Source organism: Oryzias latipes, chromosome 3 (genome assembly GCF_053564925.1).
Source record: "Oryzias latipes strain Hd-rR chromosome 3, Olatipes_Hd-rR_3.1".
In the NCBI taxonomy this organism is placed as follows: Eukaryota; Metazoa; Chordata; class Actinopteri; order Beloniformes; family Adrianichthyidae; genus Oryzias; species Oryzias latipes.
The window spans coordinates 36,773,131-36,800,922 of NC_136239.1; the positions used below are offsets into that span (position 1 = coordinate 36,773,131).

The window sequence follows — 27,792 nt, forward strand, 5'->3', positions numbered from 1 at the left end:
CTCACATGCCAGCTCCTGAATCAGGACCTCCTTTGATGCATGGAGAGGCGATGGCGAGTTGTGTTCAACGCGGTGGAGCTACATAAAAGAAGCAGCAATTAAAGTGAAAATGGAGTTTTTTTAACATCTTATCGTGGCCTTTTTCTCATGATGGAGGACATTTATTAAGAAAATCAAGCTAAACATTGCATTTCTATTAACTATTAGCAAAACGGCTGGACAGGCCCAATATTTCTCGACATTTTTTTTGCACCCATTGTCTTAGCTTGAGGTTGTCTTCACTCTAAGGAGTGATGGTAATTGGGGGTGGACTTACTGGCGGCAACAGCTCCGCCCACAACTGAAGGTTCCAGCACACCGGTTTCATGAACGTTCATCCAGCCGGTGGTGTTTTTTTGCTGTTTACTAGCGCTCGTCCTCTTCCTACAGTGGGATGAGGCTTGATGTGGAAAGCCGAAGCAGTGCAAATACAGCTAATCTGACTCCAATCTTTGTCTTTCACGGCTCTATTCCCATATCCCACGACCTTGGTGTCATAGAATTCCAGTGGGGCCTAAGAAGTGCAGTTATTAACTTCTCCTTCATGGCCATCCTTACAACGGTTGGCACTTCTGTGTTTTAAAAGGGACGCTAGCGACACGTCACTCCCCTATCTCAGCCCCTCATTGGTCTCGGTTCAGCGATGTCGCGATTTAGCAGCCAAGACGTTCAACTGGTTAACCGTCCAGCATGCGATCAAAGAACGGCTTTGTACGTAGGGCCTGCGACCGGGCACGAAGCCAGCATTCTGAATGCGGACGCCCGAAATTCGGGTTGACGGGCGTTTACATAGACTTTTCCTTGAAAGTGAATGTAGCTTCTAATAAACTCCTGCCGCTCTGCAGAAGCTATGTCTACAACACAGTTTTGTTTTTATTTGTTAAACGGCATAATCCTAACTGAAAGACCATTGGGAACGCTTTGAACATAGATCATCAGAGTGGGACTTTAATTTGCATCTTCCTGATGTCGAGTCGCATTGAGAAACGAGAAGAACGTTGGCGTGAATCTGAAGACCCGACAGCCTGCGGTGCTCTAGTTCTCTGATTAAACCACAGAGCAGGGATTCAAGGAGAAGGGAAGTGATGCTGGTTTCTGCAGGCTCCTGAGGCAGGAACACGCTCTGTGATTAACGCATCACCCAGTCCGACAAGCGTCTAGGACCAGCGGTGGCCTTTGGCGTTTTGACCGAGACGACGACTTTCCTGCCTGAAAAGCAATAATTAAACTCCTTCATCCGCATGGAGCTTCTGCCACATCACGACACTTCCATGGAGACGCAGAGTTTCCCCGTTAACTGAGAGACTGAGGACTCCGACCTCCATGCAGTGTTGCTCCTAGCTCCACGGCAGAGGTCTGTTGGTTTAATTAGAGACCCGCTGTGAAGTCATTTCATTATTGTGCTGCTTTTATGGGAGCAGGAGTGGGCTAAGATTTTCCTGTCTCAACGCAGAGACACTGATGTCATTCCTGCAACACAGACTGAAACAAAAGCCGGTCTATAAAATAAACTTCTGCTTCAATTATGTTCAGAAAAAAAGTGAAACAACAAGGAGTTTTCCAAACTAACTGTAAATCCTGAAGCTCTTCTTGCTTTTATTTGTGGTCACCCCTTTTTATTTTGGCAACACTGCACGAAAAGAGCATGTTCTGAACCCTCCAGCGCCTATTGATGCAAATATTCATCAAACCACTTATCTTCATTTTAGCATCTCCAGAAAAGCAAAAACATTAGTGATTATTTTGTGTGGCTGGAAATAAGTTCAGGTGTCAAGGGCTTAAAAACAGAATATATTGGAAAAAAAAAACACATTTAGAGTTAATTTTGAATAAGAGGTGAAATGTTACCAACTTAAAAAAAAACAGAACTTTTCTCTTATGGAACCTGAATAAATGAGTTTTGACAGATATGTAAAAAAAAAAAATTATATTATATATTGATTATTTAAAACAATCAACACTGTGTAATGTAAGATATTGCCAAAAATCCAGTTAATTTCTCAAGATTTTTATTAAGTAACAGTCAGGGTTCTTCATCCCATAACAGGAGTTTCCTGATAATTTTCCCCCAAAAAGCAGATTTTTCCCCCACTATATTTGATAGATTTTAATCTAAGCATGTGTAGATAAAATACTAGAGATGGAAGTCACAGAGTAGAGTTGTGTTTTCGAGAAAACCACAGTTTTCTTAACTGTAGAACGTAGAACAGCAGCTACTAGATGTATATTTTAGCAAACATATTCGTTCCCACATTAAAAAAGCTGACACTGCGGCCGTCAGCGTTGCAATGTTTGCAGGAAACATATGGGGGGGGGGGGGGGGGTGACTTCAAGATGTCATTGAAGATCTATTGAGGAGTTGCTTCTACTTTTGCCTTCCTGTTCACACAGCAGGAGAGAGAGCGGCAGCTGACTTCCTCTAGTTTTTTTTCTCCAATCAGTGACGGAATTGAAAATAAAATTTGTGGGAAAACAGCTGCTAAATGTTACTGTTCACCTGCCAGGCCAACGTCTCGCATGAACCCATCAGAGTCCTATTGCAGATGAAAGTTTTAATAGCATCAAGCGGTTTTACGCAGCGCCGAAAATAGGACCACAAACTTTTATGAAAAAGTTTCAGAAGCACCAGAACTGAGAATCAAGTCTTTTGCTTTTTCCTTTGTCACTGATCTCTGTGATTTCAGCAAAAGCTCCATCCTCCTTTGGGTGAAGAAGACGGCCCTGAATCCTGGAGCTAATCTCCTATTCCCATCACTGTTGCATCCCCCACATACTCCAGCAAGAGCATCTCTCTCTTAGAAATTATAAGATAAACAGAGCTTGTTTTTAGCTGGTTTACATAAAAGACAAATGCAGTTTGGAGGCAGACACACACGCATGTTGGATGAATCTGTTTAAGAGTCCGAGGGAATGAACAATCATTTAAAGTTGATTTTTCTTCAGTTACACATTTTTTAAATTTCATTTAAAAAGGACCATTTCAGCAACAGTTTTCTTACAGCAAATCTTGAAAAAGTTTTTGTTTTTTAAAAGAAACAACCCAATACTACGGAGCCCCTAAAGGGCCATAGAAAAAAAAATGAACTGGTGCTAACCAGTTAATAACTTTTTACTTCAATTGTTTTTTTTGTGTTTTTTAGTGGCCCTTTAGGGGCTCCGTACAATACAATATTTATTCACCGTTTTTGTTGAGGTCACATCGATTTGGGATGCAGACTACATTTTTTTTTCCAGAATGGCTAATATAAGGAAGCAGTACATCTGTTGTTTGTTTTGGTGTGTACTTACTTATTTCTGTATTTGGAAAAAAATGAAGTTTTTTACAGTTGGTCACATGTTTTGCAGTTGACCACATTTTTTACACTTGTGCAGCTGTATTTATTTATTTACTATTTAATATTTATTTAATACGAATCTCATTTTTGATAATAATTTTAATAATAATTTTCATAATAGTTTTTAATAATTTAATATGAATGTCATTTGTGATGCCCTATTTTGATGTTATATTATATAGATTATTTCTGAATGTCGTTTTTGCTGCCAAAAATAAATGAAATTTCCCCATTGTGGGATTAATAAAGCCATCTATCTGATTTTATATAAGAAATAAAGTCAGATATGACTTACAGGGAAGAAAGGCAACACTAACTTTGATCTTGTTATTTACTACAGTATATATCTGTACAATTGTATATACTGATTATTTAATATTATATATCGTTATTCCATGCTATTCTTGCACTGAAATAGTGCTGCTTCAATTTCATTGTACAACGGACAAGGACAATAAAGCAAATCTAATCTAATCTAATCTATTATGATACACTTAAAAGCTCCAAAAGGTTGATTTCGCATGATGTAGGCCCTTTAAAGGGAAAGATGGGACAAGATAAATAAAAAAATATATGAAATATCTCATAAATTCTCACCCCCATGTCCCACTTATGTTCCCTCTCTAATGAGTACACACATACCCATATGCACACATGGAAATACACAATAGCTAGAAAGAAACACACATACGACACATTTGTCATGTATAAACACTGATATATAAACACACCCCAATGCAATATAAAATTGTATTCCTAAATACCTACAGATACATCGATGCTAGTTACATTAATTGTGCTATTTCCAAATATCAACCCAAGACATCCTGCAGTGGTGTGTACCCGCCTCTGCTCCGGTAGCTGGGTCTTTGCTCGGTGAAACTCTGCGGGTCCAGATCAGAAAACAGTTTGGGGTCATTCTGGGTCCTGATGGGGGTGTTAATGGTGCCAACACTTCATTAACAGAGCATTAAAACCCAGGACCGGTTTATAACGGCAGCTTCCACGCTCTCCATTCAGGGGTTTGTTGTGTTCGGAGTGCTCATTACTTTTAGGTTTTTTTTCCACCAGCCGGGGCTGGCTTTCCTCACGTCCCTCATGCTGGGCCGCATTGTGAGAGCCAACATTTTGTTTTCGCAGGAGCTCTCATTGCGCAGGAAAATGAACTTTGGTGGGAACGAGAGACCCATCTGTCTTTTATCCATGCTGTTTTCTGTATGTGCTAAAAGGTGAATGTAGCAGGACGGCTGTACTCCAGGCTGAAATGGTGCATTCATTGCATTTAACCGCTCCACCACAGGGCCACACAGAGCTCACACACTCCTGCAGTGGACTTATGGTACAGTCCAAATATACCCCAAAGCTAAAAAAAATAGGGGTGCCTTTCACACTATGATGGTACATCAGAGTTTTTTTTGATAAATGTCAGGTTAACTCTGGTGCAGATTAAAGGAGGGGACTCAAGGGTCTGGTTGGGTCCACGGACTGTATACGGGAGCTGGACGGAGTGACTGATGTCATATACAGGGGGAAAAAGGTGTACAGTGATCCCTCGCTATAACGCGGTTTACTTTTCACGGTTTCGCTACTTCCGACTGTACTTTGCATTTTTTTCATAATCATTTTAAATTTTCTCCCGTTTAATCCAATTACTCGGGTCACGGTGGGCGGGGCTAATCTCCGTGATTTGAAGCCTTCTGTTCACGTACATCATCTGTACATCGATGATTAAAATTATTATTTGACAGTACAGTACAGAAGTTATTTGTTGAAAAAAACGTTTCTAAAGTACTTTTATTTGTGAAACAAATGCTTGAGCCTGTAAAATGGTTTGTTCTTTCTTTTCAATGTATAATAGAGTATTTAATTGTATAATAATTGGAAAAAAAATAGAAGTTTCTACTTCACGGATTTTGCCTATCACGGGTTCTTTCTGGAAAGTAACCCCCGCGAAAAACAAGGGTTTACTGTACTTCCGGCTCCAAAAGAACTCAATTCAGCCTTTTTGTTTTAACAACTTGAACGCCGCCATGTTGGAGCCAGATGTTGTCAGTAAGCAATGTTTGGTCCGATAGGAGTATAAAGATCTGAAAAATCTGCTGGTCCAGACCCAGTCCACCTACAGTGGAGCAAAAGTATTTAGTCAGCCACCAACTGTGCAAGTTCTCCCCCTTAAAAAGATGAGAAAGGCCTGTAAGTTTTTAGGCTTAGGATAAACAAAAAGACAGAAAAAAACAGTTGATGGCTCTTTTAGATGAGTAATAGTTTCTACAAGCTGTGTTTTTGGTTTTTTTATAAAGCTGAATCCGGCAACTTAAAAGAAAATACATTTTTTTGGTAAAACTGATCAAATATACTGAGCTGAAACAGGGTTTTTTGTGTTGCTCTTTTTATTGTAGACTCTGTGAAAATTGACACTTGTGGTCTTCAGATCTTTTCCAAACATCAACCTCGAGGTCAAAGCAAAACATTACATCGTAATGAAAAGATGTTAGTTACCTTGGCTTCAGTTGGGACCATAGAGGCAGAGAAACGGGTCAGGTCCTCAAAAGATTCTGGAAAAGAAGAAAACGCAGACAGACTGCTTTGTTTACAGAGTAAAGAAAAGGACGAGCCGCTGGTAAAATGTCCTGAAATGAACCGAGGGACCCGAGAATTCCTCTGCTTAAGAACTTCTTCAAATGAGTTGAGAACAGTTTGTTGTTCTACCACCATCATTGGAAAGGGTTACCAGGTTCCGGAGGTGAATCAGATCCTGTCTTTTCAGCTGATCTGACTTTGGACATTTAGACAATCAAACTGAGAAGGCTGGAGTCCTCTCTGTGTTCGCTTGAACCCGCTAAAGCGGGAAATTGACCAGAAAAACGCAGTCACTCATGGATGACTGCAAAACGTCCTTCAATAAAAACACACAGAGCCGCCTCTATGTCTCAGCGCAAACAGAAAATGTCAGAGCCGCGGTCACTTTTGTCAAACCACAGTCCGGAACATTCCACCTTAAGAGAAGGTGGGATAAAGGTGGGGATCATGCAGACTCCAGGGATCCACACAGGATTATTTTAACCTCAGAGTAACCACAGCTATTTTTATGGCTGGAAGACTCAGAAATGCATCTTACTTGTAGAAAATGGATGAAAATTATTTTTTTTTAAAAAGAACTGTCTGCTATAAACTTTATATATCCAATCCACTTTATTTATAGAGCACATTTCTCAAACAAACAGTTTCCAAAGTGCTGTGCAGAGATTAAAATTAGATAAAAATTATTCAACAAAATAAAAACAAGCAAAATACAACAATAAAATGACGAAAAATAAAATAAAAACACAGAGGACGAAACAATTCATGCGGTATTAAAAGCCAGAAAATTAAAATTTGTCAAATTAAAATGAAAAAGTCTTATTTCGCGCTTTTCTACTTTAATCTAAAGCCCAAAGCGTTGTCATAGTGGCTCCCTGGGGCATTTTCAAAAATGTTTGAAAATGTAAAAAGATTGGGGAGAGAAATATATTTTATGTTTTAAAATGGTTTCTGGAGGAGGAAAAACAAGACACAAACATTCTTAAAGTTTTCCAATGCTGTAAGAATGTGTAGAATAAATATTTAATTTCAACATTTCTGTCAAAGAAGATTTATGTCATAGCCTGCATCACACGTTTCTACCGGCAGGGCAGCGGACCGCCAAAGGCAGGTTGTTGTTGTTTCTCTTTCGGCTTTTCCCATCAGGGAAAAGCCACAGCGAACGAGTCGCATGGTAAACTTGGCAATGTTTTACGCCGGATGCCCTTCCTCACGCAACCCTCTCAAAGCAACCGGGCTTGGGACCGGCACAGAAGTAGAGAAGGGAACAGGGAGCAGCCCGGAGTTGAACCCTGGTTTCACGGACGGAAGGCGCCGCAAACCAGCACGAGCTAAACCGGCTCCCTGGACCGCTAAAGGCAGGTGGCTGATGGAAATGGAACCACTGTCAGTTCATTGCTTGATGACAGTTGAATATTCTGATCTCCTGCTCCACAGCACAGTCCGATGGCTGTCCAGGGGGGACGTTTTGCGTCACTCTGTCGTCTGTTTCGAACACGTGAAAACATTCCTGAAAAATAAAGACCTGAACTACCCGCAACTGGAAGACACTGAGTGGCTCAAAAAGCGGGACTTTTTGGTGGATATGACAGTGACAAGCCACCTAAACGAGCTGAATGAAAGTCTGCAGGCGCCACAAATGCTTGAAGCTGTTCTGTCATTCGAGCGCAAGCTGACTGTCTGTACCAGAGATGTACAGCGAAAGAAGATGCTGCTGTGTTTTACCTTTGCACTGACTTGCTTGGCATTTGCACAGAAATCAAACTCAACTGTATTAATTTGATTTTGTATATTTGACCTTTTCCAAAGGCTGCTGTTTGATTTTTTATTAACGCAGGCTGCATTTTATTGCACTCTGTTTAGTTCCCAGAGAAGCGGCACGTCGTCACGCACTTTGCATTTTGTTGTCGTTTTTTAGTTCGAATCCTCAAAATAAAAATGACATAAAAAAATCGAATTTCTTTATTGCATTTCTTTAATTTTATGAAAGCAATGAAATATAATTCATTAATATTGTAATGAAGTTAAACTTGCACAACAGAGCAGTCACGTGACGCGTCGTTCTCCACAGAATGCACTGCAGGGCAAATAAACATTTAAACGTTAATAATGCTCATTATGTATTTGTAGCAACTTAGTCATTTTGCTAATGTAGATACATATTGCATGTGTTGCCTTCATTATGAGGCTTAAATAGGGCTTTTAATACTTTGCGGCTCCAGACGTATTTGTTTTTTTGGTCCAAAATGGCTCTTTCAACATTTTGGGTTGCCGACACCCGGCCATAAACAGTCAACGCTCCCGCCACGTATGCTGACACATGCTGACCATTCTGATACGGACCACATCACTGACATTTGCACCTGATCACATGACCTCCATTAATGTAATTCTTCCCCCCGCATTACTGAGATGAAACAGCAGTTAGAGCAAAAGAAGATCTCAGATGAGGACCCCAATCCTGCGATGACCTCAGAGTTCACCTTCTGACAATAAAGGGAGAACTCGTGACAAAGTTTCCAAAATGAGTTGAAAACGTCCGATCGCTGCTTTTGCCACACGCCAGTACGTCCATGAGCAAGGCACCTAACCCCGGAGGAGTTCACCGTTGGTTTAAAGGAAACAGAAACACTAGAGTGGGGGATCAAGAGACAGGAAGGTTCTGAAAGGAAATGTCATTCTTCAACAAAAAGGCTCAGAAACACGGACATATCTGCTAAACTGTAGTGACAAGTGACAATTATTTAAAAACAAATACCATGCAAAAAAAAAAGTGGATTAAATTAAAGTTTCTGATTGATGCTGCATTATGGTGCAGTACTGTTTATTTTAATATACTTTAATTTACATGTAAGAGTAAATAGAATTGTTTTTATCAGCTTGTCACATGAAATTATGAATATATACTGAATATACAAAAGGGCTGCACGATATGAGGAAAACTCACGATTTGTGATATTAGGGATCGATATTGCAATGAGGATATAACTTGGACAAAACAACCGAAAACATAATTTCCATTTCACTGCAACAATTTCATTTAAAGAGTCAACATAACTTAAATTACACTCCAAATGACCCTCGTCTACATAGAAGGCAAACATCTAGCATAAAATAAATAAAAGAGCTCAAATGCATAAATGGACTCATTTGATTCGTTAAATACTTCAAGCTGCCATAAGATATTTTAAGAATCTGCGTTAACTGACAGTCATTCATATCGAAATCTAATTAAAAAAAACCCTGAATGCTAAATAAAGCGATTGTTGCAAATATTGTTCATTAAGGTCGTTTTTTTCTTTACTGATGACACCCTATAATTAGCGATAGTTAACGAAACCGTCAAAACAGAGCAGGGATCCAGGGTTTTTTTGGCCTCAGGGAGAGAAAACTGGCTGAAGACGGGCGAGTTCTTCATGCCATATGCTCCTTGTGGTCTCAGCAGACCGACAGGGTGTCAGTGTAACCATGACCTGATTACCTGTCCCCTGAAGCCTGTAATCACTAAAGCCAGCAGACAGGCAATGTTGGTCCTCTGGCAAAGAGGATAATTGAAGCTGATGGTACAAGCTGCAAGCCCCTCTAATGAAATATGAAAACAAAAGGCACGGATGGGGCAGACGAACCGCAAATGCATCCACAACAAAGCCTAGATTTCCTGTAAAACACAGATTTTACTTTAACTTATGCACAGAACAAAAATGAGTCGACGGTTTGATGAGGCGACTCCTGCAACCGAAAGATTTAAAAAAACACAAAAAATGTTTTTAAAAAAAACATTTGTCTTCCTGTTTTTCTACTTCATTTCAAAGACTAAAAGTTTTTGTGCTGCTGCAGACCCCCTCATCTCTGAAAATACAGTCCAGCCACATAAAACAACACGAAGAACAATTCGATTTATTTCTACAAAACTTCTGATTTTCTTTTTTTTTTTTTTTAAAAGGATTTAAGAGGGACGAAACCTGCAGTGTCTTCTACAGAATTTCCTAGAATCTACCGTATTTTCCGGACTGTAATTCGCTCCGGAGTATAAGTCGCACCAGCCCAAAAATGCATTATAAAGTAGAAAAAAACACAGATAAGTCGCACTGGACTATAAGTCGCATTTTGACGGGAAATTTATTTGACAAAATCTGAGACCAAGAACTAATAAGTTCCACAACCTCATATGACACAATCATAGCAGACTGTTTATCTCATGATTTCACAGTAATTCTTTCTCATGCATACTTATTTATTTATTCCTTTCATGAAGCAACATTGGCCAACTAATACTCTGTTTTCATCCTATATTTGTAGAATGTAGTCATTTTTATTGCATTTCTGAATCTATGAAATCATTGGAAAATAGAATATTATGTTGTTAGCCTTCAAGATCTTATTGTAAAAAAAAGTTTGCTGATTCTCTGAGTCACTAAACATACTCTTAACACTTAACATACCTCATACATCAAATTGACCCAGAAACATCATCTCTGTTCCTCACAAATGAACATAACAGGAGGGTTAACAATGTATTTATTTCACTTTACTTCTAATATAAGTCGCTGCGGAGTATAAGTCGCACCCCTTGCCAAACTATGAAAAAAAGGGCGACTTCTAGTCCAGAAAATACGGTATTATAAGTAAATTCAAATGAAGGTTCATTTAAAATTAACTAAAACATATATATTTTAATTTATTGTCGTGACTTTTTGCGAAGTTGGATCAGACATTCAGACCAAACTTCAGGCAGAACAGCAGCAGAAACACATTCACACGATCATGGAGATCAGCTGTAGTCAATGCTCAGGCATCATGCTAGAGAAAACCCACACAGGGTGGTCTTCGAAGTCCATTTGTCCTCTTTCTCCCTTGTGCCATCTTGTGGGGTCCAGATGACCCCACTCCCAACGTCAACGTGCCTCCTGGGAATGGGGTCATCTAGACCCACTAGACAGTGCGCTGAACCTTTTTTCTTCCATGAATTGTGATCTTCACTGGTGTCCATGGATTACGTGAAATCTTTCCACCTTTATCATGGTTGGAATAACGCGTCAATGTGAGGGTGGGGTCATCTGGACCCCACAAGATAGCGCAAGGGTTAGGAGACCTTCAAGACCCACTCTAATGAAAATTCTGTTTTTAACGTGTTTTTGTGGCTTTTTCTGGTGATGGAGGACACATACATGTAGGAAAACACAGGAAGTGTTTTTGTGTTCAAATCAAAAACACGTCACAGATTGTATTTGTGACGTAGAAAACAAATAGATCCGTTAACGTCTTTGTTTTTCCTCGTCTCATTTAGCATTTAGCATGTAACTCTACGGCTGGACAGCTCCGATATATTGTAATGAGAGAGTGTAAACAGACAGCTCTCAGCTGCCAGGAGGGTAAGGGGGGGGGGGTTGTTGCCCCCCCCCCCCCCACAACTTATAGGTACGTTTGTCTACTTTTTAATATCAACTCCTTATATAGATGAGTATTAAAGATCATTGCATGTTTTACTCGCCTCCGGGCTCCTGAGTAACATAAAGATGTTGACATATTTCAGGGAAAACTCTCCAAAAACTTCATCAATTCAGGAAAAAACGTTGTCTTCAATCTCGGCTGAAAGTAACGGCGCAGACAGTTCGACTCCAGCCGGTCTCTCACGCGCGCACACGGACTCACGAGCGCAATAAAAAAAAAAAAAGAACATAATCAAAGCCCGGCGGAGTTAAACTCCCTGATCCGGCTGTCATGCGCACTGAAGCGACGCACGAGAAGCAGCAGCTGCAACCCAGAAAACTTGCGGACAGAGCCTCCATCCACTCACCTCCTCTATCCGCCGCCTGCTCCACAGATCCGGGCAGCTTGTGTCCCGCAGACTCCACTCTGCTGCTGAGAGGGTCGCTCCGCTGCCTGACACAGACCGAGGCTAGGCTCCTCCCACCGGGGTGCGCCTGCGCACTAGCACTCATGACAATCCCATACTAACGCTGGTTGCGTTAAAAAAAGAAGAAAATGTCTAGATTATTGTTATTTTAGGTAATTTTATTTATATTTTTTGTTTTTGTTTTTTCTGAAGGAGAAACCTAATTGTTGGTATTTTTAAAATAATCGTATTCTTTTTGGTATTTCCCTAAAAAACAAAGCCCAATAAAAAGCTATGAAACATTTGAATTGGTTATCGGTTTATCCAGATTAATGTCTTTGTTTCTCTTCAAATTTATTTAAAAAAATTATTTTATTTTTAATTTTAGTTTGGTATTATTATCATCATTATTTTCCTCTTTTCCTCTGCTTAAAGACTTTTTTTTAGCCTACTTATTTGTGAGATGTTATATATTGTATTGAATTTCTATGTTCCTTATGGAACAATGTTGTGTTATTTTAAATTTTGTCAGTAAAAGATTTAAAAACAAAATACTCTTCAATGGAGTTCAATATAAAAAAAACTAACACTGTACAGCTTGGTGGCCGTTTTGTAGCAAAGGGTGAAATTTGATGATTTCCAGATTTTTACACAATATTGAAAAACCTCTGAGCGATTGTCACACAACCTTACACATGCGCCATGTGGTTTAGTCTACAGCCACAACCAAAGTTTTGTTGACCGTAAAAAGAGGCTGCCATCTTGAATTTTGCCCTAAAACAATAAATCACCTTTAGTACCTTCTACTAATTAAAACTCCTTCCAGAGGTTTCGATCAATCGCCTCCTAACTCCTAAGCTACTTGGAAATAAAGTTTGTAGATTTTGAACGCCAACAGTGGCGTTTCCCTGTTGCTCACAAAATGAACTAATATAAGGTCGGAAATGAGCATATTAGGGAATGTGGGCGCGGTTAACAAGGAAAACCTCGGTTGCCGAGGAAATCTGAGATATTTATTCCTCTAAAAATGACACTGACCTGTTCGTCAGTGCAGGCGACCAATAAATAAAATGGTTACCATGGAGATAAAACCAACAGAAAAATTGGAAAAAGTGTAAATAACTCATGTGGAGCTCTGACCAGGGTGGCAGGGCCAGAAGGGGGAAGTCAGCTGCTCAGCCAGTGGGGGGGGGTCAAAAATGTGATGGCGAGGATGGGGAGTACCCGAAGCTATTCTACGTCGCTTGTAATGTATTGAGAAATCAACAGTTTTGATCTTTTCAAACAATATGGACAATATTTTGGATTGACGGGTGTGTGGACCCAACAAAAGACGTGCTGAATGTTTACATGGCACAAACAACATAACAAACAACAAACAACATACTCAACATACTCAGCTCTGCTGCTCATTTATCAGGTTCCTGTCAAATGTGGAAGGTTTAGAAGTCAGGGATAATGCCCGACGAGGTATCCGTCGTCAGGAATTAGCCTGAACCCTCCTCCTGAACCACGGCCTCTTTCAGAAGAAATAAATATTCAATCAATTTTTAGTACTTTCTCCTCGTTATTGTTTTGGTTTAAATCGCTTTTTCACAAAAATGCAGCGGACTACTAGATGCCTCCTACAGTCCATTCTCATGGGAACGGCGTTGCCGGCACCGACCGCGACTGCAGCGACCAAAGAAAAGCGATATATGCTGAAAAAGCCTCAGAAAGTTCACCTCTGACCGCTTGTTTTTGTCCAGATAATGAAGTTAAGGTTTGTTCTTAAGAAGCCAGCGCAGTGATACAGAACATTTAAGCTTTGTGACCAGAACTTCCTTTTTAGTTGTGCGTTATCCCTGTGGATTATCACTTTTTAGTCCACCCAATCAGGATCAAGTATTCACTTGGACCATAGTAAAAGACGCTTTCCAGGACTCTAAGATATTTCTTTTTTTTTGTTAAAAAGTAACAAAAATAATTAACCAATCACACATTTCCTTATTTTTTGTTCTAAATTTAGATGTTCAGTGTGTTGCCTTCCACTTAGCCAAACCACAATTAGATTAAAACCAGAACTTTTAAACCTTGTTCAAATTAATCTTGGAAAATGTGGATTGATTATTGTTTTTTTTCGTTACAAAGAGATTCTGCAAATACGGCTATGGAAACAAAAATACTAATTACTACATGTCTACTTACCTACATACCTGTAACATTTCTGTTGACGCTCTGTCTTGCATGTGTAGAAAAATGCAAAATATTTAAATTTAAAATCTGCTTTTTACGTTAAACTTTTGTGTTGCGGCATGAAAGTAAAAGTTTCCACACTTACAACAAAAGCCTGAAGAAACCTGTGATGCTATTGTAACCCTTGTGTTATCCTAGGCATGTTAACATTGGGAGTTGGGTCATCTAGACCCCACTAGACAGTGTGCTGAACGTTTTTTCTTTAATGATTTGTGATCTTTACTGGTGTCCATAGATTACATGAAATCCTCTCCACCTTTGTCATGGTAGGGAGAACACGTCAATGTGAGGGTGGGGTCATAGGAAACCACAAGGGCTAAGGACACACCTCAGTTTAACATGTTTAATTTTAGGAGTTTCTCGTCATTGGGCAACAATTTAATGTTTACTGGTGGATTTTTTTTGCACTTTTGTTATTTTAGTGTCTATTGTGGGTTTATCATTCACCATTTTTCCCACATTAGAGTCTGTGATGGTTCTGGGAGCCGGTTTAGCTCGTGCTGGTTTGCGGCGCCTTCCGTCCGTGAAACCAGGGTTCGACTCCGGGCTGCTCCCTGTTCCCTCCTCTACAAGCCCGGTTGCTTTGAGAGGGTTGCGTCAGGAAGGGCATCCGGCGTAAAACATTGTCAAGTTTACCGTGCGACTCGTTCCCCTGATGGGAAACAACAACAGAGTCTGTGATGGTTCTGGGCTGGAACATGATCAGTGATACCAGATGGAGCTCACAGAGCAGGGATTATGTAATGAAGTAAATTAGGGTTTTTCAGATGAATTTGCAGCATGTGAGCTGCCTTCATCCCCGTCACTGACGCAGCATAAATAACTGATCCATTGATGTTCTCCTCAGCCTCTGCCTGAAGGCAGAGGGGAAAGCTTGTGACTCAGAGGACACTGGTTCAAATCCGCAGAGCAGCTGAGGAGATCTGCTCGGAGCGGGCCTCCGTGCAAACGGAGTTCATCAGTGAAGCCCCCCCCTGTCTGTTCCCGTGGTTATGGGGGGCAGGTTTCACTGACACATACATCCTCAACTCACTTTATTTACTCGACACTTAAACATGAGCAAAAAAAAGGTACTAAAACAGCATTAAATCCCCATTGAAAACCATTTGCAATTCCACAGGAAAGATTAATGCCTTAGAAAGATTTCTACTTTAAAATAAAAAGTTTTGTGAAAACAGATAAATGAAACTTTCAATGTTGCTTCTGAATTCAGGAGCTCCTGAAAAAAGGAATACACTTTATTGAAAACATTATAGCTTTTGTTTATTCATTAATGTGCTTTTTGTTGTTGTTGGAAATGCTTTCAAATGAATTTTTCATCCATTTTCACAGTTGCGACCACAGGCGGGATGTTTTAACCCCCTCATGACAGAATTTATATCAAATTATTTAGAAAAAAATCGACTTAGGTTTTCAGATTTTTTTCAAAGTAAATTTCTTGTATTAGCATTTCAATTTGAAAAATAGTTTTTTTCAGAAACCGGGAGCTTAAAACAACTGAACGCAAACGTTGATCCCGTTCAGACCGTCTATGAACATGTTGCCTGACATCATAAATAACGTGCTTAAAATTGAAAAAAAAAAAGTATGAAACAACAGATGCATACATTTCTTTCCAGCTTTAAAAAAAACAATTTTCACCTATGGTTTAACCTTAATGTGGATACTAAATCAAGGTTTGACCGTGTTAATGCCTATTTACATCAATAGGCGTCAAGCATCTAAATAATCAATGCAGAGACACACATTGCATTTATTTGCATCTGCATGGTTGCAATTTAAAAAAATAAAGGAAAAAAAGGAGTTAATTAAATATCTAAAATGAGAAAAAATATAATGACTTGCTTTTCTAAAGTGCCCTGAACTTGTTTCAGAAGAATATGTGATGCCGTTTTGACAGAGCTGTGCTGAGCCTCCATATTTCTGCAGACCTAAACTGCTGGGAATCACTTTTTTCTCTACACACATACTGTAAAGAGGTCGTTGTTCATTGCAAACTGTCCTAGAAATTTCACATTATACTCATAATCAAAGACAAATATCAAACCAGTTGCTATTTTACGTGATCCTGACTGTTTTTAAATCTGCACGTCATGCAGTTCTCTATTGTGTCAAATAGATTAAATATATTATATGTATTTTTCCCCCTTTTGTTTTTTAAAACGAACAAATTCTTCAATAAATGGTTTAAAAAATGGTTTATGAATGTAGTTTTGGGTAAAAATGAAGATTTTTGCTTTTGAGCTTTTTAAATAAAAATATAGAGGATATTTGACATCATTTGAGAGAAATAACATATAAACATTTGTTGTAGAAATATGAAGGATCTTTTTTCAAATTTGAGTGAAAACTGAAATTTTGCTTGAGATGTAACAAACTTTAAGCATAATAGAAAGGTCCAAGGGGCTCAATAAGTCAACGTAACTTTCTGTTGTGATGGATCAAAGTAGCAGCTAGACGAAGTTTTGGACAGTTTATTCAGACCAGACGTCTTAATCAGGTGATTTTATTTACAAAGAAAGTTTCTCACTTTAAGAGTTTAATGTATTACAAAAAAAATAATCAACAGAATATGTTTGAATTTGTAAGAAAGTTTTTCCATTTGTTTTTGGACTCCAGCTTTTTGGATACAAACATCCAAAAAAGAAGATTTTTTCCCGCCTTCAACACTTTTTAAGCTGCTCCAGGTCAAACCACTGCATGTTTGCTCCTCTCATAAGATTTTTATGTCATGTGCAGCTTAGCTTCAGATATTTTAACCAACAAAAAACATGAAACTGTTTACAGTTTCCAAAATTGGCCTTCATCTTTATCCTAAAGCCATTTGTTGTTGGTGCTTCCTCTGCAGCTGAGCTTCTCAGCAACAAAGAGAGGCAGAAAATCCATGAGTTCAGCTCCTAACAGGATTTTTTCTTAAAGCGAGTGATCGCTCTGTCTTTATCCTTAACAGACAATGAATATCTGGTTGTGGTTTATCCACGGGGATTTAAATGAGGTGTGACAGGAGAGAACAGAAAGGGCGGAGAGCTGAAGTAGGTGGCAGAGGACGGGGCCTCTAACGGTAAGACAATAACACAAGTTTAATGCAATTTCGAAAAAGCTTAGCCTCCAAACAACCTGACTGGGTTAAACGCATAAAAAAACATTTCTAACAAGAGACACAACTTCTGCAAATGTTCCTCTCCGATTCCCTACAATCTGTTTAGCAAAAAAGGTTTCAGGAAGAAATGTGCCCCAAATCAGCAAGAGTTTTCCAATAAACCCCAAAGTTGACATGTTTTTTAAAATGTAATGAATTCAACATTTATTTCTATCAGAAAATGCAGTACTGCATGTGTTTTGTCCACAGATTTTTTTTTGTGTAAGGTAATCCAGCGGTTTCTTCAAACGTTTTGCACCTGCCGTCCAGGAAGCCATGCAAAATAAATATTTAAATATGCAATGAAGATCCTGCAGGAGGTGAAAACCTAATAAAAACAAGATTGCTTGCCTGTTTTTGACCACAGATTGTCGATTTGAACCAATCTTTGTGCACAAAGAGGGAATAAAATCTGATCCCTTGTATCTGTTTACATCAGAAACAAGATTATCAGTCCAGATTACAGTAACTTTGGTCCCTGATGAAGCCGCAAAGGGTTGGAGGTTTAGGGCTTCTTGGGTCGGGCGTGATGCATCATGTGTTAACAGTGTTAGCTGCAGCCAGGAGTGAGGAGAACAGGGAGTTGGGTCTTTGCCTCAGCACCTCTGGACGGTCCAGTTCTGCTGCCTGTTGACCAGAAGGCGGAGTCATTCCCGGTTCAGGATCGCTCAAACTGTCAGCCTGTGGCGTGAAGCCGGTTACCTCGCCTCTGTCCATGACCAGGATCCGATCCGAGTGCATGACCGTGTTGATGCGGTGCGCGATGGTGAGCATGGTGCAGTGGTGGAAGGCCTCCTTGATGGTGTTTTGGATCAGAGTATCTGTTTCTGCGTCGATTGAGGCTGTTGCCTCATCCAGAAGGATGATCTGATGGATGAAGGAAATAGCAGAAATGTGTTTGGTAAAAACAGAGGAAAAGTTATTGGATCCACTTAATGTTTTTCTCACAGAAGCAGTTTTCTTTTTAATTTAAAATGAAAAACATGACATGCTCCTTGATAAAAATATCATACACTGATGTGCAGACTTCTGTAAAAGTAAAAGTAAAAATATTTAAGTGGAAGTAACCATGTCTGTTTCAAGCATGGTGGCGGGGGATTCATGATTTGGGCTTTGTGCAGCCACATGGCTGTCTATCTATCTATCTATCTATCTATCTATCTATCTATCTATCTATCTATCTATCTATCTATCTATCTATCTATCTATCTATCTATCTATCTATCTATCTATCTATCTATCTATCTATCTATCTATCTATCTATCTATCTATCTATCTATCTATCTATCTATCTATCTATCTATCTATCTATCTATCTATCTATCTATCTATCTATCTATCTATCTATCTATCTATCTATCTATCTATCTATCTATCTATCTATCTATCTATCTATCTATCTATCTATCTATCTATCTATCTATCTATCTATCTATCTATCTATCTATCTATCTATCTATCTATCTATCTATCTATCTATCTATCTATCTATCTATCTATCTATCTATCTATCTATCTATCTATCTATCTATCTATCTATCTATCTATCTATCTATCTATCTATCTATCTATCTATCTATCTATCTATCTATCTATCATCCATCCATCCATCCATCCATCCATCCATCCATCCATCCATCCATCCATCCATCCATCCATCCATCCATCCATCCATCCATCCATCCATCCATCCATCCATCCATCCATCCATCCATCCATCCATCCATCCATCCATCCATCCATCCATCCATCCATCCATCCATCCATCCATCCATCCATCCATCCATCCATCCATCCATCCATCTATCTATCTATCTATCTATCTATCTATCTATCTATCTATCTATCTATCTATCTATCTATCCATTCATCCATCAATTTATTCATCCATCCATCCATCCATCTTTGGTGGTGGGCAGACCTTGGAGTTGCGCAGAAGTGCTCTGGCCATGCAGATCAGCTGCCTCTCGCCTACAGAGAAGTTCTCTCCGTTCTCCAACACTTTGGCCTGCAGTTTATCCTCCAGCATGGAGATCTGAGGGAGCAGTACATCCATCGTTAACACAGAGGTCACTGCTGAACTCTGAATACGTGTTTAGGAAAAAAAAAAAAAGCTGAATTGCTGAAATGAACCGTAAAGTCCTGAAACATCTGTTTTACTTGTTTCCAATTAAATTATCTTCACGTAATCCTCAGACAGATTTTAGATTTTAGTAACTAAAGAGTCAAAGAGTATTAAAAATTATTTATAAAAGCAAGTAAAGCAAACCCAGTCCGAGAATCACATCGTTGACGTACCGAGTCCTTCATGTAGGTCTTCTCCAGAGCCTTCCAGATCTCCTCGTCAGAGTAGTTATCGAAGGGGTCCAGGTTGTATCTGTGAGCACGTCCAGTTCATGATGGCTCTGCCGTGTTTGTGCGTGTTTGTGTGTCAGCAGTGTTACCTGACTGTGCCAATAAACAGCACAGGGTCCTGCGGGATGATGGACAGTTTGCTGCGCAGGTCCTTCAGGCCGATACCTGAGATGTCCACGCCATCGATCACTATGGTTCCTGCTGCTGGCTCCACCATTCTGAACAGAGCGACGCCTAAAGAGGACTTTCCTACAGACAGAGCATGGAAAGAGAAGACCATCATCATAGAAGTTTGTGTCCACAATTCTGGAAAAAAGTCTATCTGGAAGTCTGGAAAATGTTGTTCATTTATCAAATGAAAGCAGTCCCAGTGAAACATCTAGTTTTTGTCAAAACTACAAGATGTAAATTAATAAAACAAAAGTCAGTCTATGAATGACGTGTGATATTGCAGCAGAGTATGAGAATAACAATCAACAACTCACATTTAAGAATATTGTTCTGGTAATTGGTAATGTTATGTTGTGTATCGCTAAAAGCTTATGTAGTTAAAGTAGGTCTATTTATACACTTTATCCCCCAAACGCACACAGTCCAGCTATGTTATAAATGTCTTAAAAGTAACATTCTCAAATAAAAGTGTCCCAAAAACTACATGGAAATCTATGTTTACTGTCAAACTTCTGTCTTTTCGATGTCTAATGCATTTGTAATGTTTGATTTGATTTTATTGATTTATTTCAAGCATTGTAGTCAAAGCAATAAAGAATTTACACATACTTATCAAACTCATTACAGAAATGATGAAATGCATAGATTAAAAAGACAGAAAACAAAACAAAAATGTCACTTAAATCACATTTTCTTAATTAAATACAGTGATCATTAACTGAAGTATAAGTAGAGTTTGATTTATTGCTTGAAAAGGAGTGGGAAGAAGCAAGCTTAAATAATCCCACCCCTACTGAGTTCATTCATTTGATAGTTTAACAGTGTTTTTAAATCCGGTTCTGATCAGGTAGATTCTCTTGAAGTAACAAAATCCAGTGCCTAGTAATGATTGATGATCTTCAGAAAACATTCATTCATGATTTCAGTGAACAGTAATGTTACTGATATGTAATAATAATTGATTATCATTAGAACACATGATAACATTAAACCAGAAATTATTGCTACACATTGTACAATGTGTTGTGATTAAAATAAAATGTTCCAGTTTTCCCCTGAAACAAGAGTGTTTCTAGGGACAAAACTACTTCCTGGTCACTAATAAAACTTCTGCTTAAAAATATTATGTTAATTGACTCTCTGGGAAGTCACTAGCAGATTAGTTTTGCCTAATATAAAGTGTAATGTGATTTTTTAAACTAGAATCTAGATTAAAAAGTTGTGTTTTTGCACTGAAGGAGAACATGTAAAAAGAAAAAGATGTTAAACACTTTGAGTATTGCTTCTTCGTAACCATGTATCAGGACAGAACTGCAGTCAAACACAGACACTGAAGTTAAGAAGTCAAAATATCGATTTATTTTTTTGGCAGATATCGTTTTTGCTCTGTTTTGCTATGAAATGATATCTGTTCCGTCATGTATTTTATGTCAAGTGTACAAAGTTAATAGATTTGACAGCACTTTGTTTGAGATGTGTTGAGAAATTCCACCTTACCTGAGCCTGTTCGCCCCACAATGCCAAGTTTCTCCCCAGGTTGGATGTTGAAATTGAGCCCATTGAGAACAATGGGAGTGTTTTCTCTGTACTTCATCTTGTAGTCTTGGAAGGTGACAGAACCACTTTTGGGCCAATCCTCTGGGATCTGAGCGTCCCGTACGTGCCTGGGAGCCTCAGACTTGCAGTCCTGAAAACACATTGTATAAAACCATGTAGATAAGGAGGTCAGGGGTCGTGTGGCTTCAGTGCTATGGGCTGCAGGAAGTCTGACCGTGATGTATTCGAGGAGCCGCTCCACTGAGTTGAACCGGGCTTCCACCTCTGTTGACTGTCTCACAACATACTGAAGCAAACCTGTTAACTGAAGCACAAAAACACACACTTGAGGAAGTGTATTGGGTACGACTGTAACACTCACTAAACCCTCTTAACATGTTTAATTTATTGTACTTTATTGGTAGTTCCAGAAAAGTCCAAGGGTGAAACACAAAGGGACAAGATTTTAGGATTATCCTCACAACCACAACCTGATGGGCTCAACCGTGACGTTCACACTAAAGCTTTAGGCTCATTCACATGCACCAGTACAGGTGCTGCAAGTTTTTGGGTTGTTCGAAACCATGGAGGGTCGTTGATAGTAGCAGACGCATCCTAAGGGGAGCCCAGTGTGTCTAGCAGGTCCTTTTGAGAGTCACACGGCCACCATAATGGTCGTCATGAAAATGGAACATACGAGTGTCGTGCATGTGGTAAGTATATCATGAAGTATTGGTAAGGTCAATGTAAGTCGCATGCACTTATGATGCTGTTGTACTGTGCCCTTTTTGCCACACTCTAGTCATTAGTAAGGTGTGTGTGCTGGACACCCACAGAACACCTGCCGACACAGATGAACTGTCCAATTTCCTCATTTCTGACAGTCAAGCTCGATGCAAAGACTGCACACTTATCACATGAATATCAATAAAAAATGTCACGGTGCCTGTCAGTTCACCTCCCCCCCTCCTACAGCTCTCACCACCTTGCTGATTGGAACCAGCTGATCCTCATCTTCTCATCATCCTGCCGGTCTTCATAAGGGAGCTCTCACCAGAATTCTACGCCAGTTTGTTATACTCACTCCGGTGCTTATGCCTGGCCTCTTAGTCTCAGCTAAGTTTATCTTGTCTCCATACTTACCACGTCTTGTGCTCACCTTCAGGTTCCTACCTTGGTCACGCTGGTTCCTCCCCTCCACGCTGGTCCTGCCGTCCTCGGCATCCACGCCTCGTTCCAAGCTGGTTTCCGCCGTCCTCGGCGTCCACGCCTTACCTCAAGCCGGTCCCGCTGTCCTCAGCGCCCAAGCCTCGCTCCATCTGGATCCACAGTTCGACGCGTCCTCGTGTCGCCCCCTCCCCTTCATCTGCATCAGCTCAAAGGAAACACCAAGTTCAATCCACGGAGGAAATACGTCCTCATCCCCTCAGAAACGTATTTACCTCTGGTAAAATAAATCCATTTAAAGTCATCCTTGCTGTGAGTTTTCTTCCGGGTTTCAGCATCTGGGTCTGCTACGTCTACGACGCCATGACAGAACAAACTGGCCAATACCCAGACCCAGCTGACCCGGAAGATCTACGTCAGACCGTCATCCAGCACGGACTGTTTCTGGACCTCCTCTACAGTACCATCACCCGGGTCACCGCTATTCAGGAGGACCTTTCTCGTCGCCTGAGAATAATTTCTCAAGCCCAGATGAATTCAATCGGACAATATCCAGCTAATGCTAATACCAACATTGCAGCCCCTACAGCCGGGAGCTTGGACATATCCGCTGCCTCTGGGATTCCTGAAAATTTCCGGCTTCAACCGGAGTTTTTTCAGGGGGACGTTGAATCATGTGGGGGTTTCCTTCTTCAATGCAGACTTATTTTTCAGCAGGCTCCGCGATATTACCAAGCTGACCACAGCAAGATCACCCTCATAGTTAACTCCCTCAGAGGCAAAGCGCTCAAATGGGCTCAGGCCTTTCTAACTGCTAACCCCATTTCTCAGATTTCTTTTGAGCGTTTCTTAGGTGAATTTCAGCTGGTCTTTGATCAACCCCGCAAGACTGAGGAGGCGACGCGCCACCTTCTAGGATTAAGGCAACGCAGCCGATCTGTAAGTGAACATTTAATTGACTTTCGAATACTAGCTGTGGAAGCTGGATGGCCGGACGTTGCCCTAAAAGGGGTTTTCTATCGATCACTTAACAACCAGATCAAAGACCATCTCTGTTCTCAGTCTGAAGCCAGAACGTTCGAGGAGCTCGTTACTGCAGCTCTTCGCTCTGACGTACGACTCCGCGAGCGTCAGGTAGAAAGAGCACATACTGAGAGGAAAACTGTAAATAACCCTGTGTCTAAAACCCCCATGCCAGAATCTCCTTCCATCTCTCCTGAACACGTCACCTGCTCCTCTGAGGAACCCATGCAGATCGGACATTCTAAACTCACACCGGAGGAACGCCGCAGACGCCAGGTAGAAGGTACCTGTTTCTATTGTGGACATTCTGGGCACCATGTGCAGCAGTGCTCCTTACGTTTAAACTCCAAAGCCCCCCGCTAGAAGACAGGCCGCGGGAGGGTTCCTCCACTGTTATTCAGGAAAATAACTTTCTTTATTTACCTGTCAAGCTATGTCACCAGTCTCATGTTCATGTATGCCAAGCCCTCATAGACTCCGGAGCTGAACAAAGTTTTATTGACAGTCACTTAGTGTCCAAACTCAGTCTCCCCACAGAACCGCTGGATCATCCTGTCAAGGCAGCTGGACTAGGTGGTCAGCTGCTCACTCGAATCACTCACCGCACCAGACCCGTGCAACTTGTCACCTCTGGTAACCATCATGAAGTCATGCAATTCTATATTACTCAAACGCTTCAATCTCCTGTTATCTTAGGCTTCCCATGGCTCCGCAGTCACAATCCCCAGTTCGATTGGGTGAATCTTCACATAACTAACTGGAGCACCCATTGCCTTGCCAACTGCCTCCGCTCCGCAGTACCATCAGTTTCTCCCAATCTGGAGCCAGCACCTGATGATATTGACCTCTCCAAGGTACCCTCATGTTATCATGATCTCAGGACTGTTTTCAGTAAAAGCAAGGCAGGAGCTCTACCTCCGCACCGACCTTATGATTGCTCCATCGAGCTATTAAACGGGGCCACTCTCCCCAAGGGACGATTATTCAATCTGTCAGGTCCTGAAAAACTCTCCATGGAAAAGTACATCCATGAATCTCTTTCCTCGGGTCACATTCGTCCTTCTTCGTCCCCCGTTGGTGCAGGTTTTTTCTTTGTCCAAAAGAAAGATAAGACCCTTCGGCCATGCATCGACTACCGAGAATTAAACCAGATCACAGTCAAGAATAAATATTCTTTGCCTCTCATCAGCTCCGCCTTGGACACCGTTCAGGAAGCGCGTGTATTCACCAAATTGGATCTCCGTAATGCGTACCATCTAGTCCGTATGAAGGAGGGGGACGAATGGAAGACTGCTTTCAACACCCCCCTTGGTCATTTTGAATACCTGGTGATGCCCTTTGGGCTCACCAATGCCCCTGCAGTCTTCCAACACCTAGTTAATGACGTCCTCCGAGACTTCCTTAATAGGTTTGTCTTCGTCTATCTTGACGATATTCTCATTTATTCACCCAATCACGATCTCCACATCCACCATGTTCGTCAGGTCCTTGAGCGTCTTCTTGAAAATCGACTCTTTGTAAAGGCTGAAAAGTGCGACTTTCACGTATCTACCGTGTCTTTTCTTGGGTTCATTATTGAGGCTGGCAACATCCGCCCCGATCCAGCCAAGGTTTCCGCTGTCGCCAACTGGGAACCTCCCGATTCACGTAAACAGTTACAACGTTTTCTCGGATTTGCCAATTTTTACCGTAGATTCATACGCAACTACAGCAGTCTCGCCGCCCCACTCACTCAACTTACGTCTGTTAATACACCTTTTGTTTGGAGCCCAGAGGCCCAGGCCGCCTTCGATAAACTCAAGGGGATGTTTATCTCAGCTCCCATCCTGATCCAACCTGACCCCCAACGTCAGTTTATCGTAGAGGTTGACGCCTCCGATACCGGAGTGGGAGCCGTCCTTTCCCAACGTGAGGTTTCCTCAGGGAAACTCAAACCCTGCGCTTTCTTTTCACGTAAACTGTCACCTGCGGAACGGAACTATGACGTTGGGAACCGCGAACTCCTTGCCATAAAGTTAGCTCTGGAGGAATGGCGTCATTGGCTCGAGGGGGCGGAGCACCCTTTCATAGTTTGGACGGATCATAAAAATCTCGCTTACCTCCGTTCTGCCAAACGCCTAAACTCCCGTCAGGCCCGCTGGTGCCTCTTTTTTGATCGGTTTTCATTCATCATTACTTATCGACCCGGAAGTAGGAACGTCAAACCCGATGCATTATCTCGCATCCACAGTAATCATGACCTTGAGGAGGCAACTCCCATTATTCCACCCACCTGCGTGGTCGGTAATCTCACGTGGGATATCGAAACGCGGGTCCTGCAGGCTCAGGATGAGGAACCCGATCATCCTCCTCCCCCCGCTAACACTCTATACGTGCCTTCCTCTCTGCGTTCGGACGTTCTGGTTTGGGGCCACACTTCTCGTGTTTCTTGTCATGGGGGTGTCCAAAGAACGCTCAGTCTCATTAAGCGCAGGTTTTTCTGGCCCACCCTAGAACGGGATGTCAGGGAGTTTATCGCCGCTTGTGATATTTGCGCCAGATCCAAATCTTCCAATTTGCCTCCGGCTGGTTTACTTCACCCTTTGCCCATAGCTACTCGCCCTTGGTCCCATATTGCCCTAGATTTCGTCACAGGGTTGCCTCCGTCACAAGGCAACACTGTCATCCTTACAGTCGTTGATCGCTTCTCTAAAGCGGCTCAGTTCATTCCATTACCTAAACTCCCCACCGCCGCTGAAATGGCGGACATCCTGGTCCATCAGGTTTTCAGAAACCACGGGATCCCCAAGGACATAGTTTCAGACCGGGGACCTCAATTTGTGTCCCAGGTCTGGAGAACCTTTTGCTCCGCCCTGGGTGCTACCGTTAGCCTCTCCTCGGGTTATCACCCCCAGTCTAACGGCCAAGCGGAGCGTGCTAATCAGGAGCTGGAAGCTGCCCTCCGTTGCCTGGCTGCCCAGAATCCCTCCACCTGGTCCAAGTTCCTAGTATGGATTGAATACGCTCACAATAACCATCCCTCCTCTGCCACCGGTTTGTCACCATTCGAAATATCCCTTGGTTATTCACCTCCGCTGTTCCCCTCGCAGGAGTTAGATTTGGCCGTTCCCTCTGTGCAGCATCATCTGCAACGTATCCAGCGTATCTGGCGCCAAGCTAAAGCTGCCCTTCTGCGCACTCGGGAGAGCAACTGCCGTCTGGCTAACCGTCGTAGGAGAGCGGCCCCAAATTACCAACCTGGGCAAAAGGTTTGGCTTTCCTCCAGGAACATACCCCTTCAGGTCACCTCACGCAAGCTAGCACCCCGTTACATTGGTCCTTACATCATTGACGAAATCATCAATCCTTCCTGTGTTAAACTACGGCTCCCGGCTGCTTTAAAGATTCATCCCTCGTTCCATGTTTCCCAGATCAAGCCCTTTCAGGAAAGCTCCTTGTGCCCGCCGTCCGCTTCCCCACCACCCGCCCGGCTCATTGACGGCGCGCCTGCCTTTACGGTCTCTCGTATTCTGGACATTCGCCGCCGGGGCCGTGGTCACCAACACTTGGTGGACTGGGAGGGTTACGGTCCGGAGGAGCGCTCCTGGATCTCCCGCTCCATGATCCTGGACCGTTCCCTCCTGGACGACTTTTTCAGGGCCCACCCTGACCGCCGTCCTGGACCGCCTGGAGGCGGTCGTTGAGGGGGGGGTACTGTCACGGTGCCTGTCAGTTCACCTCCCCCCCTCCTACAGCTCTCACCACCTTGCTGATTGGAACCAGCTGATCCTCATCTTCTCATCATCCTGCCGGTCTTCATAAGGGAGCTCTCACCAGAATTCTACGTCAGTTTGTTATACTCACTCCGGTGCTTATGCCTGGCCTCTTAGTCTCAGCTAAGTTTATCTTGTCTCCATACTTACCACGTCTTGTGCTCACCTTCAGGTTCCTACCTTGGTCACGCTGGTTCCTCCCCTCCACGCTGGTCCTGCCGTCCTCGGCATCCACGCCTCGTTCCAAGCTGGTTTCCGCCGTCCTCGGCGTCCACGCCTTACCTCAAGCCGGTCCCGCTGTCCTCAGCGCCCAAGCCTCGCTCCATCTGGATCCACAGTTCGACGCGTCCTCGTGTCGCCCCCTCCCCTTCATCTGCATCAGCTCAAAGGAAACACCAAGTTCAATCCACGGAGGAAATACGTCCTCATCCCCTCAGAAACTTATTTACCTCTGGTAAAATAAATCCATTTAAAGTCATCCTTGCTGTGAGTTTTCTTCCGGGTTTCAGCATCTGGGTCTGCTACGTCTACGACGCCATGACAAAAAAAACTACAATTTTTTTATTAGAGGGGTTGAAAAAATGAAACATCTCTCTGACAAGCCTGTGTCTCACCTACTTCAC

General features: G+C 41.8%; 2 protein-coding genes across 5 annotated transcripts in view; both read right to left on the reverse strand.

Moving 5' to 3' along the window:
• LOC101165294 (myocyte-specific enhancer factor 2A) overlaps positions 1-11,889 on the reverse strand; it is a 44,060-nt gene extending 32,171 nt beyond the window's left edge. For both annotated transcript variants that reach the window (XM_020700728.3, XM_004067525.5), the window contains exons 1-2: positions 11,752-11,889; positions 5,874-5,929 (exon numbers count right to left, since the gene is read on the reverse strand). The gene's annotated coding sequence lies outside the window, so the exon portion shown is untranslated. The remainder of the gene's footprint in view (positions 1-5,873; positions 5,930-11,751) is intronic.
• Positions 11,890-16,485: 4,596 nt separating this feature from the next.
• Positions 16,486-27,792, reverse strand: part of abcc12 (ATP-binding cassette, sub-family C (CFTR/MRP), member 12) — a 41,409-nt gene continuing 30,102 nt past the window's right edge. For all 3 annotated transcript variants that reach the window (XM_023953691.2, XM_023953692.2, XM_078944678.1), the window contains exons 25-31: positions 21,463-21,552; positions 21,189-21,378; positions 19,610-19,769; positions 19,464-19,542; positions 19,087-19,200; positions 17,867-18,031; positions 16,486-17,791 (exon numbers count right to left, since the gene is read on the reverse strand). In XM_023953691.2, the coding sequence (XP_023809459.1) occupies positions 17,699-17,791; positions 17,867-18,031; positions 19,087-19,200; positions 19,464-19,542; positions 19,610-19,769; positions 21,189-21,378; positions 21,463-21,552 (891 nt within the window). In that variant the 3' untranslated portion in view covers positions 16,486-17,698. The remainder of the gene's footprint in view (positions 17,792-17,866; positions 18,032-19,086; positions 19,201-19,463; positions 19,543-19,609; positions 19,770-21,188; positions 21,379-21,462; positions 21,553-27,792) is intronic.